The 17034-nt window shown below is 54.8% G+C and overlaps 1 protein-coding gene and 1 pseudogene across 1 annotated transcript; both read right to left on the reverse strand.

Annotated features, from left to right (window-relative positions):
* Nucleotides 1–3072: 3072 nt before the first annotated feature.
* On the reverse strand, nucleotides 3073–3630 carry LOC117019702 (60S ribosomal protein L29-like; annotated as a pseudogene).
* A 4477-nt stretch (nucleotides 3631–8107) lies between these two features.
* Nucleotides 8108–14916, reverse strand: LOC117019361 (uncharacterized). Its single transcript, XM_033100997.1, has 3 exons — nucleotides 14790–14916; nucleotides 8337–8453; nucleotides 8108–8236 (listed from the first exon to the last, which is right to left on the reverse strand). The coding sequence occupies exons 1-3, from the start codon at nucleotides 14826–14828 to the stop codon at nucleotides 8138–8140; spliced, it is 255 nt and encodes an 84-aa protein (XP_032956888.1). The 5' UTR covers nucleotides 14829–14916; the 3' UTR covers nucleotides 8108–8137.
* Between the last annotated feature and the right edge of the window lie 2118 nt (nucleotides 14917–17034).

Consider the following 17034-nt stretch of genomic DNA (forward strand, 5'->3'; position numbering starts at 1 on the left):
CCGATTCATTATCAACTTTGGGCAAGTCACAAAACCCGCTGTGCCTGTTTCCTCATCTGTAGAAGGAGGGAATGATAGTACCTACCTATGGGTTGTTGACAGGACTAAATGAGAAAATGCCGGTAAACAATTTATCACGATGCCTAGCACATTACGAGTAATCAATAGACGGTACTTACTGTTGTTGCTGTTGTTTTCATGAACCGTGGCATCTAAATTTCAAGTACGTTCAAGTAGTGGTTAAAAGTACACTGAGTTTGAGATCAGATCAGCGCAGGTTTGACTCATCACTTCCTAGCTGGGTGGATACCTTGGGACAGTTTGCCTTTTGGGACCTCAGTTTCCTCATCGACGGGTGGAAATGATAATATTATTACTACATTGTGGGGTTGCTGTGAGCCTTTCATGGGACAATCTGTGAGAGACCCAGTGTCGACGGCATGTTTACTGCTCAGTAGAGGGTGGCTGTGGAGGAGAGACGGGCTGTCCCAGGCTCTTCAGACCTCCTAAGCGAGGTTCCACGATGCGGGGAGAAAATCCGAATGGCACCGGGGTGGGACTCGGGAGGGCTGATAGAGGGACAGGGCCGGAGCGCCTGTGCTTCAGGAAGGAACCACCGTGCACGCCGCTTCTGCAGCTCAGGTCAGCAAACATGTACTGAGCCCGACTGTGCCTGGGTACAAAGACGGAAACAAGAAGCTCTCAGGGAGTCCCCGGAAGCTTAGGAAGCACCAAGACCACTACGGATTGTAGGGCGGAGGCAAAGCAGCACGTGCTGGGGCCCACTAAGTGCCTGCACCATGCCAGGTGCTTTATGTACGTTGACCCACGGAAGTCCCGTAACAACCATTGGAGATGGCGAATTCTTCTCCTGGGGCTGTCATAACAAAATATATCTTGTGTGGCTTAAAGAACAGATATTTATTTTTCCACAGTTCTGAAGCCTGGAGGCCAAGATCAAGGTGCCAGAGGGGCGGTTTCTCCGGGGGCCTCCCGCCTTGGCTTGCAGACGGCCATTTCTCACGGCGGCTTCCCGGGATCTTTCCTCTGTGTGTGCATCCAGTGTCTACTGTGTCCTCTTCTGCTAAGCACGCGAGTCAGATTGGATTAGGGCCCACCCACGTGAGCTTGTGGAACCTAATGACTCTTTAAAGGCCCTGTCTCCAAATACAGTCACAACCTGAGGTCCTGGAGGTTAGGACTTCAACATGAATTTGGGGGATACATACAACAGATGCATCATGGGAGATGGTAAATACTGTTATTCCCCCATTTTACAGATTGAAAACTGAGTCTGGGAGATGCACAGGAACTTGCCTACAGTCACACGGCTGGAAGTCACAGCCAGGTTTTTTGTTTGTTTGTTTTTTTCTCACAGCTAGGTCTTTTTTAGATGGTTTCAATTCTCAGAATTGTTCTCTCACTTCCTCACCGTCCAAGTATGAAGGTGACTAGGATCAATGTTCTAAGAGACGTGTGAAGGGCTCTGATCTGAAAGGGATCCAAAGAGCATTTCTTCTCCCTCGTGGCTAAACATGGGACCTCAGACATGTCTATGACTGTATTTTCAGGGACTCTAATTCACTGGGTGATACCCCAGAGGAGGCACCAGAGGGCTGTCCATGATCACCTCCACGGACAGAGCTCATTTCCTCACAAGACATAGTTCTGCTCTCTTATCCCAGAGGCCCCTGAGAAATTATAGCATTTCACGAGGGAACTCGCCACCCATCAGCAGGTTCTCGCAGGACTCACCGCCAGAGCCGCCCTCCAGCAGGCGGAGTTGGAGCTCGCTGGTCCCGGACAGCTCCCGGAGCCGCAGCAGCTTCTCCACCCGGTGGCTGCTCACCTGGGCCACATCCAGGGGCTTGTTCCCTACAGGCAGCAGGGGCAGTGTCACCACCACTGAGCAGTTTCTGGGAGGAGCACGCGCTGTGCCTGACTGAGCCTCACGTCCCGTGGCTGCAGAATGGCGGTGACAGAGGGTCCCACATAAGCTGCCCACCAGCGAGCATCAGCTCCTCGTCTGGACCTCGTACTGAGGGGGAGGAGAACGCAGGCTGGCAGGAGAGGCTGAGGCCAGAAACACGCGCCTTGGCATGTCGGATCTTGTGCCAGGGGCCTAAACACACGCACTGCCCTCCCCGCCCCGGGGCCTTGGGTCAGCGTGGGGCAGACTGTGTATGTGGCCCTCAGGGTCAAGCGGGGCCACCGCTGGGACTCCATGAGGTGGGACGGACGGGACAGCAAGAGCAGCAGCAGCAGAAACAGGAGGCCAGCCCAAAACAACGTGGAGCGGGAGGTCTTGGGAATTGTAGTCAAGGAGGGACTCTGGATGGAGTAGGGGATCAGGTTGCCCTCGTGGGGTCTGAAGGAGTGAGGCCCCAGCCCTCACTGGGTTTAGGGGACGAGGATGCATCACACCCTCTGTCGTGATGGGGGCAGCAACCTTGACCTTCCCCCAGGGCCCAGCACACCTGCTGCTTAGGGCAGGTAGTGCTTCAAAGGCCTCTCAGCCTCCTGAACCCCTTTATGGCACCAGCATTCACTGGGGACCCTTTGCTGGGGCAGCCCCAGCCACAGGAGCCCACTGTCTCCCAGCCCGAACCTGCCATTTCTGACAGCATCAGGGCCGTGGCAGCACAAGCAGCCCCCACAGGCCAGGAGCCTCCCACAATCCCTCACTCCTCAGGAGGGAGAACCGAGGCACAGAGCCGATCCAGGGTTGCCCTGGTTAGAGTGGGATTCCAGCGTTTACCCGGCCAGGAGGCTCTGTGATGAGACCCTCCCTGCTGGGCCTCCTACCGGGGAGGAAAGGAGTACGGGCTCCCCAGGCCTGTCGCTCAAGCTGGCTCAGCTGCTCCCTCAGGGCCAGTCACTGCTCCTCTGACGATTCGCACACTGCTCTCCGCCCAGGCCTCAGCAGGTCAGCTGCCGACTGGACATCTTTACTGAGTATCCTCCTGGCTTCTCAAGCTCAACGCCTGCAGAAAGGAACTTTTTTTTTTTTTTTTTTTTTGCCAGATCCTGCCTCAGCTTTATTGGTCCAGGTAACACAGGAGGACACCAGCCCCACGCAGACAGCAGCCCAGGGTCCCCCAGTCTCTCCGTCCTCCATCGGCAGACAGAGGCCTCTACTCTGGAGCCTTTGTGGCAGCCTGGGCACCTTTGGGAGCCGGGGCCTGAGCTGGAGGCGGAGCTGCAGCTGCAGGACCAGCTGGGGCCTTGGTTTGAGCCTTGCCCTTGGCTTTTGGCCGGCAGAGCCTGAGACCCTTGGCGGTGCGGGCTCGAGCCTGTTTCCCAAGCTTGGGGTGGGCGATGTAGGCGAGTCGTCTGAGCTTGCGGCTGCCGCCCTTTGGGATCTTGGGCTTGACCTCCTTGGGCTTTCCGAGGGCCTTGATGGCCTCAGCCCGTGCACTCAAGGCCTTGGCGTTGTTGGCCTGCATCTTCTTCAGGCCCTTCTTGTTATGCTTCTTGGCAAAGCGCATGTTCCTCAGGAACTTGGGATCCACCCCCTTAAGAGATTCGTATCTTTGTGATCGGGGTTTCTTGATGCCATTTCTGTGCCATTTTCGGGAATGGTGGTCCCGTGGTGTGGTTCTTGGACTTGGCCATGTCTGCACCCAAGCCCGCAACTCCCAAACTCCTGGGACCGGAAGAGAAGGAGGAAGAAAGGAACTCTTTACTGCCCATTCCCGCCATGGCAGGCGGAATTACGGCTGCCAGCAACGTCCACGTCCTGGGACCTGCGACTGCTTTATCTTATGTGCTCCAAGGGACGCTGTGACTAAGTTAAGGATTTGGGGCTGGGTTAGGTGGTCAGTGTGATCACAACGGACCTTTTATGAGGAAGGCAGGAGGGCCAGAGTTTGAGAGAAAAGATGAAAGGACAGAAGTCGAAGAGAAGATGCTTGCTGCCAGCTTTAGAGGTGGAGGAAGAGGCCACGAGCCAAGGAATGGCGTCTCCCCTGAGACTCCAGGAGGAACCAGCCCTGCTGACACCTTAACTTTCGCCCACTGAAACTCATTTCGGACTTCTGAGCTCCAGAACGGTACGAGAATAAACCTGTGTTTTAACCCACTGCTTTGTGATTTGCTACAGCAGCTAGAGGAAAGTAAGAGAGCCACAGTCTGTTCCCCCACACCATCCCCATCCTGATGCCCAGGTCTCACCCCAGAGATTCTGACTTACCTCAGGGGAGCGGGGGCAGGGGGAGGGGCATTTCTGACATCCCCAGTGCCCTGGTATTTCTACCTCCAGGTTTTCTATGTCTGCATGAGAACCTCTGCAAATGTCTCAGCAAGCTCGAGACATGGCGGGTAGTTCCTGACCCAAAGCTGATCACAGAGCAGTTTATCTGAATCCTTGCATTGAGGGAGGGGCCTCAGGATAGATGAGTTTCGAATGGGTGGGACAAAGGAACGGTCTCAGATGCCCTAAGAGGAAGGACCCTGGAGGAGATCCTGTATGGAAGCTAACCGACTCATACAGAAGCAACCAGGGTGAGGGCAGTTACCTCTGGCCTGGACCCAACTGCCCGGTATTCTAGTCCAGACACTGTAATTAACAAGCTGTGCCTAAGTGTATTATGAATAAGTGTATTACCCTCTCTGGGCCTCAGTTTCAAAAATCTATATGCTGATGAACTAGAACATTGGTTCTCAAAATTTGTCGGGAATCAGAATGTGTGTGTGTGTGTGTGTGTGTATGCGTGTGCGCGCAGGAGGTGTGTTATCGATTGAATTGTGTTCCTCAAAAAAAAGGTTGAAGTTCTAACCCCTGGTACCTTTAAATGTGACCTTATTTGGAAATAGGGTCTTTGCAGATGTAATTAAATGAGGTCATACTGGAGTCGGGTGAGCCTAAATTCAGTGACTGGTGTCTTTGTGAGGCCATGTGAAGACAGAGGCAGGATTGGAATAATGTGTCAAGGACTGCCGGCAGCCACCAGACGCTGGAAGAAGCAAGGGAGGCTGCTCCGCTGGAGCCTCAGAGGGAGCCTGGCCCCCAGCCTTCTGGCCTCCAGGCTCTGAGAGAAGCAATTTCTATTGTGTTCAGCTACCAAGTTGGGGTGATGTGTTACAGCTGCCCTAGGAATCTAGTGCAGGGTGCTTACAAAACATGCAGCTTCCCAAGTCCCCTTCCTCCAAGATTTCCAAGTAGGTGGAGCCTGGAAATCCTTAGGAGATTTTACAGGGGGGCATCTGTAGAACACACTCGTGGTCCCTGTCCCAGATGGCCCAGCTGTGCCCTAGCTGCTGTCACCAAATGGCGAGGGCCCCGCTGGCTGGCCGCTGTGCATCCTGGGTGAGTTCCTGACCTCTAGAATCTGTCCTTCTCCACACAGGGGCCACTGGGTTTGGCCTGAAGACTCAACAAGGCTGGGAAAGGCCTCTGTCTACCCCACAAACCCCAAAATAGAGCAAGCAGAGAAGGGGTGGGCAAGTGAGAAGGACTCACTCCCATGCCTCCGATTCCAGGGAGGCAGGCTGTGGGGCACTAGACTTAGATGGGGGCCAGATGGGGGCCTGGTTGGCAAATGGGAAAATGAGGGTCAGACCTGGAGAACCTCAGAAAGGCCCTTTGAACCGGCCACAGCTGCTAGGCTGGGAAATGGGCTGAGAAGAGCTCCAGGTGCTGGAAGGAAACACCCATCCCATGAGCAACTACTAAGTGCATGTTGTACATATATCTCTTTTTCATCCCAACAACTCTGCCAAGGAGGTGGCATGTTCCCATTTGACAGAAGAGAAGACTGAGGCTTGGAGAAGGAAAGTCACAAGGTCAGGGTCACCCAGCCAGGGAGACAAGAGGTGGGTGGACAGCCAGCAACATTGATGGAGCACCTCTGCGTGCCTGTGCTGTGCGGGCAGAAGGAAGAGTGCCCAGAACCCCACCAACAACCCTGTGAGATATACCTGCTCCCCACTAACAGATGAGGAAAAAGGGCTTAGGAAGGTCCCTTCCCAAGATCACTTGGCCAAGTGAGGGCAGAACAGGCATCGAACCCAGCTCTGCCTCTTTCTACCTCCCTGGTGCTGGGAAGCAGAAGGGGGAAGAGAAGGCTGAACCAGTAATCGCTAATACTTAGCGGGTGCTTTGTATCAGGCACTATTCTAAGCAGTCTACACAAACTAACATATTGCATCCTTGCAATATTAATCCCATGGGAAGTAGGGTAGGTGCCGTCATTATTGTCCACTTTACAGGTGAGGAAGCAGAGCACAGAGAGCACAGAGCACAGAGCAACTTGCCGGCTAGGAAGACGCTAGGCTGGAATTCAAACCCAGGCAGTCCAGCTGCTGCCTCTCGGTTATAGGAAGGGCTCAATGCTAGGGCAGGGGAGGAGCTGCTTGGTCGCAGGGCTGCAGCCAGGAGAGCCCCACAAGAGGAGAGCAGGTACCAGAAATCCCACCACTAGAGCCCTGGAAAGCCAGGCCCAAAAGGTGCCACCTCGCTGGGGTACCGGCCTGCAATTCTAATAATGGCCACTAGATGGCAGGGCTGCCCAGGTGGTGGTGGACCCACTGACCAGAACAAAACTGGAGATCAGGTCACCTTCCCATGGGGCAGGCAGCCCAGACCCAGGCACCCACCTCCAGCTCCCAGGAGAAGTAGCTCTCCCAGAAGTAGGCCTGCGGTTTCAAAGGGTCAGATTCAGGTGCAGGCAGTGGTCTGGAGTGCGGTCCAGTTGGCAGTGGGAATACAGCAGGCGCCCCTCTTGACACCAAGTGTGTTCCCCACAGACCAAAAGGACCTGGACAAGAGAGTGGCGTGTCAGCGGCCAGGGAGGCAGAGGCACACAGCTTCTTCCCCCCACCATGCCCTAGTCCAGGCCACCAGGACTGTCACCATAGCCAACGTGGTCTCCCAGCCTCTATTCCTGCCCCAGCCCACAGCCCTTCCTCCACGTGGCAGCCAGAATGCCCTTTTAAAAAAATGCAAGCCAGACCTTATGCCCTGCTCACAGCGCTCTGCCTTCCATTGTACGTAAAGGAGAAACTGGTCTCCTTGGCATGGCCTGTGGGTCTGCGTTATCTTGGCATAAGTAAAACACAAAAATGTTTTCTGAATGAATGGATGAATAGATCTGGGGCTGGTAAACTATGGTTCCTGGGCCAAATGCGGCTCACCACCTATTCTTTATAAATACATTTCATTGGACAATGGCCACACCCATTCATTTACACAGCTATGACGACTTTCATGGCACAATGGCAGACTGTATGGTTTGCAAAGCCTGAAATATTTACTACCTGGCCCTTTACAGAAAGTTTGTGACCCACGGGCTGGGTGGATGCATGGGACGGAGGGAGGCACAATCGACCAGCTGACAAACCCAGGAGGAATGTTGGGGGAAAAGGGGCCCCAATACCTCACCTCTGTGATGCCAGTGGCTTTTGTTTGTGTTAAGTGTTCTTCCTGTGTCACATCTCTTCAACCTTACAATTACCCTACCTGCTGGAACCTGTTGCTTCTCACATTCCTCAGATGAAACACTGGATGTTCAGAGAGGAGACATGCCCGGCCCATGGTCACCCAGCCAGCAAATGGCAGAACACTGATGTCGGCATCCAGCACTCCCTCTCACACCCCTGCACCCTGTGTGTATCCTCCTCTCTCCTCACCCCTTTTGGGTCCCTGGGCCCCTTTCCCAGGGCACACTCCTGTGCAGGTGCAGAGCCCCAGGTGCAGGGAATGGTGGAGCCACGTCTCCCCGGAAGCTGAGCAGTGCAGAGGCTGTGAGCATGTGTCCAGCAGGGCCCCAGCGTGGGTCTTGTCTGGCCGGGATGGCTGATGCCTCTGGAACGAGAAGGCTCCATGGGGCGGAGATTCATCCAGTAAAAGGAGAGAATGTCCACAGCCAGCTGCAGTCCGGAGACCCCAGCGAGAAGAGAGCAGGTGCCAGAAAGCCCACCAGGAGGGCCCTGGTCAGCCACAGCAGCATTTATACCCTGGGCAGGCTTTCTGTTGGGAGCACTGATGAGGGTGGGTCCTAGGAACTCAGGGTGGGAGACACCAGAAGGAGCAAGGGAGCTTCTAGGGCTGGCTGTCCCCATTTCTCCATGGCCCAGTCCCTACCCCAGGCTCTGCCCCAGGCCATACCTCATGTGTCAGGTTCTGCAGCACCTAGCGTCAGTCCCAGGACAGATGGAGCCACTCGCTGAACATGGCTGGGGTCTGTGTTAGGGCCCCACCGGCCCTGAGGGCTCCGAGGCCCCAGGCTTCCCAGAGCTGAAGGGGAAGGGATGGAGTACGTGACCTGTGAGCCCCACACAGGGCCCGGAGTTAGGGAGAGCCCCGTGCTGGGCTCAGCAGTCCAGCCAGTGCGTACCTGGCCTGGGACACGGCCAGGCAGCCATCCCAGGTGGTGCTGGGCACCAAGGACCTGGCAGCCCAGGTGAGCTCCGTGCAAGGTCATGGGTTGCCCTCTGTTCCGGGCAAGCTGCACCTGTGTTGAGGTGAGGGCAGAGGAGGGACTGATGCACCCCTATCTGAGGGTGGGGAGGGTAAGAAGGGTGGAGAAGCTGGTGCCCCCTGCCCACCCTGTAGGGGATGAAGTAGGGAGTGGAAAGAGCCCTTCCATCCTGCCCAAGTCTGCAGAACTCAGAGCCCCACCCAGACTGGGAGGCTCCGAGTATTTAGATGGAAAATGCCTCATTCTCAACACCTTGTCATTTCCAAAGGCAGAACGAAATCTGAGCTCCTCACTGGGGCCTCCAGGGCTGCTATGGACTGAATTGTGCCCCCCTGCCCCCCCATTCTTATGTCGGAGCCCTAATCCCCAGTGTGATGGCATTAGGAGGTGGGGCCACGGAGAGGTGCTATGAGTTAGGTGAGGTCATGAAAGGGGGCTCTCGGGTGGGTTATTGCTTCGATAAGAAGAGACCCCAGAGAGCTTTCTGTCCCTGGTCTGTGAGGACACAGCGAGAAGGCCAGGAAGAGAGCCCGCACCAGAACTCAGCCAGGCTGGCACCCCGAACTCAGGCTTCCAGCCCCCAGAACTGTGAGAAACACTTCTGTCGTTTAACCCCCCAGCCTGTGCTGTGGTGTTAAAGCAGCCCAAGCTAAGACAGGGGTCCTGCACTGTCTGCCGACTCATCTGACCTCGTCTCTGTCACCTGTCCTCACCCTGTCACTTACTCTTTTCCAGGCTTACTAGCCTGCCATTCTTCCTGCAGCACCCCAGCCTGTCCCCACCTCACTTCCTGTTCCTTCCACCTGGAATGCTGCTGTTCCTCCTTCACATCCATGAGTCCTCGCTGACAAGCTACCTGCCCCTTGAGGCCCTCCCTGACCACCCCATCTGGAGTGGTCCCCGCTCCAGTGGTTCTCTAAGTATCCTTTCTTCATGGTGCCGATCGCAGCTCTTAATTTCCTATTCATTCATTCATTCGAATTTTGGACAAGGTCTTTGGCCTGTTCTGCCGGGCACACATTGGCCTGTCTTCCATTTCACAGATGAAAACAGAGGCTTAAAGAGGGGACGTGAGCTGCCCAAGGCCACCTAGCTAGCCTGGGAGTCCAACTGCCCTGCTCCTTCACCCTGTGGTTACTGACCAAACAATTGTACAAATGATGAAATAGACACGCTTGGAAACTCTTTCCACCATTAAAACGTGAACTCAATCGACGCAGCGACCATCTGTGCCCTGAACACTGCCTGGCATATTGTAGGTGCTTGGTAAGGTTTTGATGAAGGAAGAACCCCCAGGGTCCCAGGCTTCAGGGATCTGTGACTCCAGAGAAATCCTGTCGCTGGTGATCAAACAGGCTCTTCTTCCCCTGCACACAGTCCTGCCCGTGGGCTCAGCCATGCAGTGCACCAGCCCCCTGGGCCCCCGCCAAGGGCACCTGGGGTACGCCCTCCCCCACTGGCTCTGCCTGCCACCTCTGCTCTCAGGAGGGCAGCTGCCACAGGGGAAGTTGATGTGCTGAGCCATACACTCAACATACTCCCTTAGCTGTCCCTTTTGGGGGCCAGGGCCAGGCAGACAGCCAGCTCCTCCTTTCCCAGCCGCAGTGAGGAGACCACCACCCGGGGAGGGGGACAGGCTGAGCCAGAGGCCGCGCCCAGAGAGACCATCCTCCTCCCCACCCGGCGCAGACAATCTTCATCAAGGTCAAGGGTGTGAGGGCCACTGGCCCTGAGCACAAAACCCCAGCCCAGGGGAAGGTCCTGCAGAGCTTCAGCCCATTTTGCAGAGGGGGAAAGTTGAAGCTTGAAGAGGAGCAGAAAGGGACAAGCATGTGACCGAGATGTGACCAGGGGCCACCACATGGTGGCTGAGGACAGAGGCACTGGAGGCATTCATGGCTTCACATCCCAGCCCTGCCTCCCACTAGCTGTGTGACTCTGGGCAGGTCACCTTCCCTCTCCAAGCTTCAATGTCATTATGGGGCTGAAGTGTCTGGCACATGCTAGGCCTTCAGTACGTGTCAGCCATTGGTATTCCTGTGTTTAGCTGGTAGATCCCAGGTTCCCCACCCCCACGCCCACTCAATGCCTTTCCCTCCATCCCTTGGGCAGCACACAGGCCACTTGACCCTGGTAAGGCCCCTTGGGCAGAGCAGGGCCCCAAGTGTCCCCTGCAGGCTGCAGGGCAGAGTTCCCAGGGTCTCCTTCTAGCCCGACGCCTACCTGGTCCTTGCTGTCCCAGCCCATGACCAGGTCGTCCCAGTGGCTCAGAAGACAGACATGGCAGGCAGAGGGGCAGCAAGCGGGAGAGCTCCACTGGGAGCAGGGGGAGAACAGGAGGGGACAGGCTCATGAGCTGAGGACATCAGCTCTAGGCCGAGGGGGCTCAGGGGACTCTCAGCTGACAAGGGCTGCCGTGAGGGGCCACACACTCAGGTAATCCACACAAAATTCAGACGCTACACCCGCAGTCACCATACACTCAACATACTCCCTTAGCTGTCCCTTTGGGAGCCCCAAATACCCACTCCTGCAATGAGACTTTGGACGTCCTCCACCAAGAGGTGGAATCTGTTTCCCCATCCCTTGAGCCTGGGCTGGCCGAGTGATTTAGTAACGTAATATGGTGACACTGGCACTGCCTTAAGAAGCCTCAGTCCCACTCGCTTCCTGGGACTCCTGCCCAGCCACCATGAGAACAAACCCAGGCTGGCCTGCCAGGCGTTGACACTGCGTTGAGAGCCTGGGTGTCTCAGCTGAGGCTGCCCCAGATCAGCTGACAGCCAGCCAGCCCCAAACAAGCCAAGATCAGAGAGCCACCTCCCCAACCTGGGCTGACCTGACGCCTGAGTAAGGCCCGACTGCACAGCCGCCGCACAGGCTCACCAGCAAGGATCCGGGCTTATTGTTGCAAGTGCTGAGCTTTGGGACATCTGGGATCCATGACAGCGATTGATGCAGTCTCCTGCCCAGCAGCCTGTCTCGCTCTCAGGCCTTTCACGCTCACGGTTTACCCAGGCCTCCTTGGATGCCCCACACCCAGCTGGGCCACAGTCAGCTGCCCTGTGTTCTCATTCCCTCCTGGGGCGTGACACAGGTGAGGTGCCCACAGGTGAGGCCTCAGCAGCCAGAAAGTCTGGCCCTACAATTTCTTCCCTCATCCCGCAGGCCACATCCAGCTGACCTGACCTCCTGCCACACGACCTGATCTGCTGAAGCCCTCCATTGGTCCCCCGGAGCAGGAGTCCCCCTGAGACCCCATTGCAGACAATGGCCACCCTGGTGACCTCTGAACTCACTGGAAGGGGTGCCACCTGTCCCTCTCCCAGCTGATGGGAGCTGTGCCCAGAGACTCAGGCACTGGCCACTTCTTGAGGCTTCATCCAGTCATCAGTCCACAGAACGCTGACCATATCCGTGCGCCCCACATGCAGAGCCGTAGCCCCCCCTGCACTCTCGGACCTGCCTAGTCCATGCTCCGCAACCACACAACAGGGTCCTCAGGCTGCTCAGCCCACCCTTGGGCCCCCCCAAGTGTGCACACACGCACACATGCACATACGTGCACAGTGCCTTGGCGAGCTGAGGGTCTACTCATTTCCTTTGCCATGCAGGGCACATGTATGGCACCTGGGACCCTGGGGGGTTCACTAGACCACCCAGCAAGCCACGCCCCGGGGCTGGGTCTGCACCGTGTCTCCTGCTTGGGAGGCCCCTGACTGCTGAGTGGTCTCCTCAAACGGAAACCAACAGTCTGTGCCGCTGCCTCCCTTCCAGGGGGCCTGGCTCCTGGAGAACCCAAGGGTCACAGGTACCATTGTGGGGCTACTGTGGGAAGCCCCATGGGACGGCACTCACCTCCCCTGCCAACCTTCATGTGGTCAGCCTCAGCTCCAGGACCCCCTCAGCTCCAGGACCCCCTCAGCTCCAGCACCCCCTCAGCTCCAGGACCCCCTCAGCTCCAGCACCCCCTCAGCTCCAGGACCCCCTCAGCTCCAGAATGCCTTCCAAGCCCTGGCCCCCCTTCCTGATCACACTCCACTCCTCATTGGGGGTGACACCCTGCGACCCAGATCCCCCAAGCTCTCCCACCTCCTCTCCTCTCCCCTGCTCCTTCCTTCGGTCCCCTCCAGCCACACCGGCCTTGCTGCTGTTGCCCCGTCCACCACGCTTATTCCCAACACAGGGCCTTTGCACCTGTTCTTCCTCCCCATGCGATGCCTCTCGTCTCTTTACCACAGCCAGCGCCTTCTTGTCACTCAGGGCTCAGCTTGGACATCACCTCCTCAGAGAGACCTTCCCAGACCACCCCCCCGACAGGAGCTCCACACCCCAAAATCATACTCAGTTTGCTTTCACAGCCCTTTTCACTCTTGGAAACTGTCACACTTGACATTTTCTCATTCACATGTGGGACAATCAGGTGCTCAGTGATGGTTCACTGAGTGAATGAGAGAGAGAATGGGTCACCGGTAGCATCTCGGACACTCACCCTGCAGGCCCAGCTTCCTGGCGGGCGTGGAGAAGGGCTGCGAGAGTCTCCCACTGAGGGCCACCTCCTGGCCATCCCACAGCACTGTCCTGTGCAGGCTCATACAAGGTCTCGAGGACCGATCCCTTGGAATGGTGCTGAGTTGGAAGAGAAAGGCAGAGCTGGGTCCCTGGGAATGCTGGCCGGTGCTCCTGCTGGGGGTAGGAAAGGAGAGCAGCTTTCACAAGAGGAAGCACACGGAGCGTGTGGAGTACTCCCCGTTTCCTGAGCTGTTACGTATACAGATGCTTCTAGGAATGGGCAGATGATGTAACGGAGGGGAGTGCGGGGACAGAAGGGCAGTGACAAACAGAAGACTGCATGCCCCTGTAAAGAGGACGGTGGCCTCTCGGCTGCCCTTCTAAGCTGTGTGGCCTTGGGTCAGTTTCCTAACCTCTCTGAGCCTCAGTGTCATCATTTATCAAATGTGGCAAGAATAATGGGAGGGGTATGCTCAGCCCAGGGCTAGACCATGTGGGAGTTGTGGGAGCTTCAGCAGTTGGTGGTAGGATTTCTTTTTTTTTTTTAATTAAAGTTTATTGGGGTGACAATTGTTAGTAAAGTTACATAGATTTCAGGTGCACAATTCTGTATTACATCATCTATAAATCACATTGTGTGTTCACCACGCCATCAGTTCTCTTTCCATCACCATATATTAGAAGGATTTCTCACACATTTAGTGAGCAGGTATTATGTGACTGACCCAGTGCTGAGCATTGGGGTACAAGGACAACCAAGACGGGTCCTGGCCCTTCAGGGGCTCTGAGGCTGGGGTGAGCCAGTCAGAGAGACAGGAAATGGTGGGACAAAGTGACATGGATAGCCACGAAAGATATTCAAGTTGGACAAAACAGGGAAGGGCAGTCTAGGCAGAAGGAACAGCCTGTGCCAAGGCTCGGAGAAGGACACTCACCCTACTGGTGGCTGCCACAGTTGGAGGTGCTCCAGGGCACTGCAGGGGGACTGATGGGAGGAGGAGGGGAGTTTACTCTTAAATATCCCTAAAGCCCATCGCTACTGACCCCGCCTTGGTCCAAGGCACCGTTATTTCCCACCCTGCTTACTGCTATGGTGGCTTCTTCACTCGTGTCTCTGCTGCCCCCTGTAGGTCCCTGCCAACACAGCTGCCAGAGGGATCTGAAAGCATTTGGAACCTGTCCTCAAAGGCTTCTAATTTCAGGGAGAATAAAATCCAAACTCCTCCCTCTGACCCAACATGCCCTGCGCCTCCTGACCCCCACGACCTCCTACTGTTTCCCTCCTCACTTATTATCTCCAGACCAGAGGCCATTCCTGAAAATGCCACATTCATTCTGCCCCAGGTCCTTTGCCTGCGTTACCCTCTCTGCTCGGACTGCCCTTCCACCAGATTTTCAAATAACTGACACTTGTTTATCATCCTGGGCTAGCTCAAATGTCACCTCCTTTGTGGGACCTTTCCTGGCCACCGAATCTAAAAAACTCCCTGGTCACTCCCACTCATCTCCCCTGTTTTGTTTTCTCTATAGTACGTATCACCATCTGGTATATTTTCTTATTTGAGTTTTTTTCTAGTGATTTCCCCCACTAGACTGTACACTTGATAAGAGGAAAGACTCGTCAATCCTGTTCTAGGCGATAGCCCCCGCTTCTGGAAGGGCCCGGCCTGGCACCTAGTGGATGATCAATAAGTAGCACAGAAGGCAGGCAGGGAGGGAGGACACCAAGACCAACTGAGAATCCACTCTGTCCAGTTTTTCCCCCTTCACAGCCCTGCCTGGGATGCAGGACAACTCCTCTTTTCTCAAAGGGCTGCCCCAGGAGCCTCCCTCCCTGCCCCGGCTACCTCCATGCACCTGGGGAAAGTCTGTGCCAGCTTGGGGAGGTGGGTGCATCTGGCCTTCGCCAATCTGGTGCTGATGTAGAGATGACGTTCCTGCACCACCAGGACAGACGTGCTCTCAGTCTCGCCCTTGGAGCACTGCAGCTGGATCAGAAGAAAAGCAAGTGAGAGCTCTCATCCGGTCTCTGATGGAACATTCAGGAAGATGCTGTTCCAGCCTGTAGGCTCTGCCCCCCCAAGCCCCAGGCCTGAGGGACCCACAGCTTCCTGGACTGCATGAACTCTGCTGAAATGAGGGCCCCCAGCCTCAGTGTAGGCCACTAGGTGTGGCCATGGCAACAATCTCCCCATGTCCTTCATGCTATAACCCTGACTTGGAGACAACTACCGCCCCGGGGCCAGCGAGCAGGAATGCTCATTGTTCTACCATGTAGACAGCAGGGGGCAGCCTAGCACCGAGGACAAGGCCCGGGAACGCCTCAAAAAGGACCAGGGCTCCGGTTCTGACCCTACCACTTAGGGGTGAATGACCTCTGGCTAGTTTCTCAACCACCTGAGCCTGGTACTATTAATGTGATGATGTGGAAACTGTATGAAATAATGTGCTAACCCCCGGCTGACTGAATAGCAGAATCACAGGGCACTTGCTAGAAATACAGATTCTGGGCCCCCACCCAAGAGCTGTAAAAACAGAACCTCTGGGAACAGGGTTGAGAAGTGGTATTTTTAAGAGCTCCAGAAGCATCATTACCTTAGTGATACCCCTGTCAAAAGTGTTCAACCTGAATCTCTTTTTGAGCAAACAATCAGACAGATGCTTTGCAAAACAACTGCCCGGACACTTTAAAATTGTCTATGCTGGAACTTTTCTTTAAGGTGGTTATGACAATGACATTTTAGAGGAAGCATATCAATATCTGTAACTTACTTTCAAATGGGTCATAAATTAAGATGAATGGGATGCTATGTGATAAAGCAAGTGGAGGAAAATACGAATGAGAAAATCTAGGTGGTGGGTATGTGGGTGTTCATGATAAAATAGTTTTAATAAAGTTTTACTGGAACAGAGCCATGCCCGTCTGTCTACATAGTGTCTTTGGTGCTTTTTTGTTACAAGGGCAGAGTTGAGTCGTTACGACAGAGACCATATTGGGCATAAAGGCTAAAATATTTATTGTCTGGCCCTTTACAAAGCTAAGTTTTCAGACCATTGGTCTAGATTATGAAACTAAAGAGATGGTGACTAAGTGCCCTGGTTGCACTCTGGATTTAAAACAAACAAAACAGCTTGAAAGAATGTTATTGGGACAACTGGGAAATTTTATCACAGACTGCATAAGAGTATTACCTCATATGTTAAATTTCCTGCATTTTGTATTTATATTGTATTAGATAAGAAAATAGCCTTGTTATAGGAAACACTCTCTGAAGTATTTAGGATAAAGAGGTAAGATATCTCCAGAAACATCTCTGTATCAAGACTCAATGATACAGAAAAAAGTGTGTGTGTGTGTGTGTGTGTGTGTGTGTGTGAATATACAAGTGTGTATAACATATAAGATTAATAGAAAGATGTAGCAAGATATTAATAATTGGTGAATTTTCAGTCTTATAATAACTTTTCTATAGGTTGGAAATTACTCAAACTAAAGATTGGGGGAAACTAAGAGGGTCCCTGAATGAGTGTGCAGGTGCAGTGAGCCTTGGAGAGTGGTGAAGTCACGTGTGAGCATACTGGTGCAGGGCCTGACACACAGTAGGCACTCTGAAAACAGACACGGCCTGGGCAGGGCAGACGTTTGACAAAACTGAGGGGCTGGCGGGCTAATGAAGTGACCAGTGGGCAAGTGTAATGACACACGCATGCATTTCTTCATTCATTCAGTATCTTTCACCAAGCACCTACTGTGTGCTGGGCCCAGGCTAGGGGACAACCTCCAGGAGCTCCTGATTTGGGGAAGAGAGGCAGAAACACAATGGCCTATTTTGCTGCCGACTTGCTAGGGGACAATGGCAACACAGGGAGGGAGAACCCTGGCCTGGGCCTTACAGGCCCCCCTGTCTTCCTCCAGGACCCCCAGATGCCACACGCAGGGGAGATGCAGGACTGAGGGATACCCTGGGGGTTCCAGAGGCCAGATGGGAATGGGATTCGTAGGTAAGGGCAGGATGCCACACAAAGACCCCAGGCCGTGGGAAGGTAAACGGGACACCTGGGAGATGGTGCTGGCTGGGCTCAATGGCCTGTGTCATCTGAT

Source organism: Rhinolophus ferrumequinum, assembly GCF_004115265.2.
Source record: "Rhinolophus ferrumequinum isolate MPI-CBG mRhiFer1 chromosome 15 unlocalized genomic scaffold, mRhiFer1_v1.p scaffold_54_arrow_ctg1_1, whole genome shotgun sequence".
NCBI classification, from domain to species: domain Eukaryota; kingdom Metazoa; phylum Chordata; class Mammalia; order Chiroptera; family Rhinolophidae; genus Rhinolophus; species Rhinolophus ferrumequinum.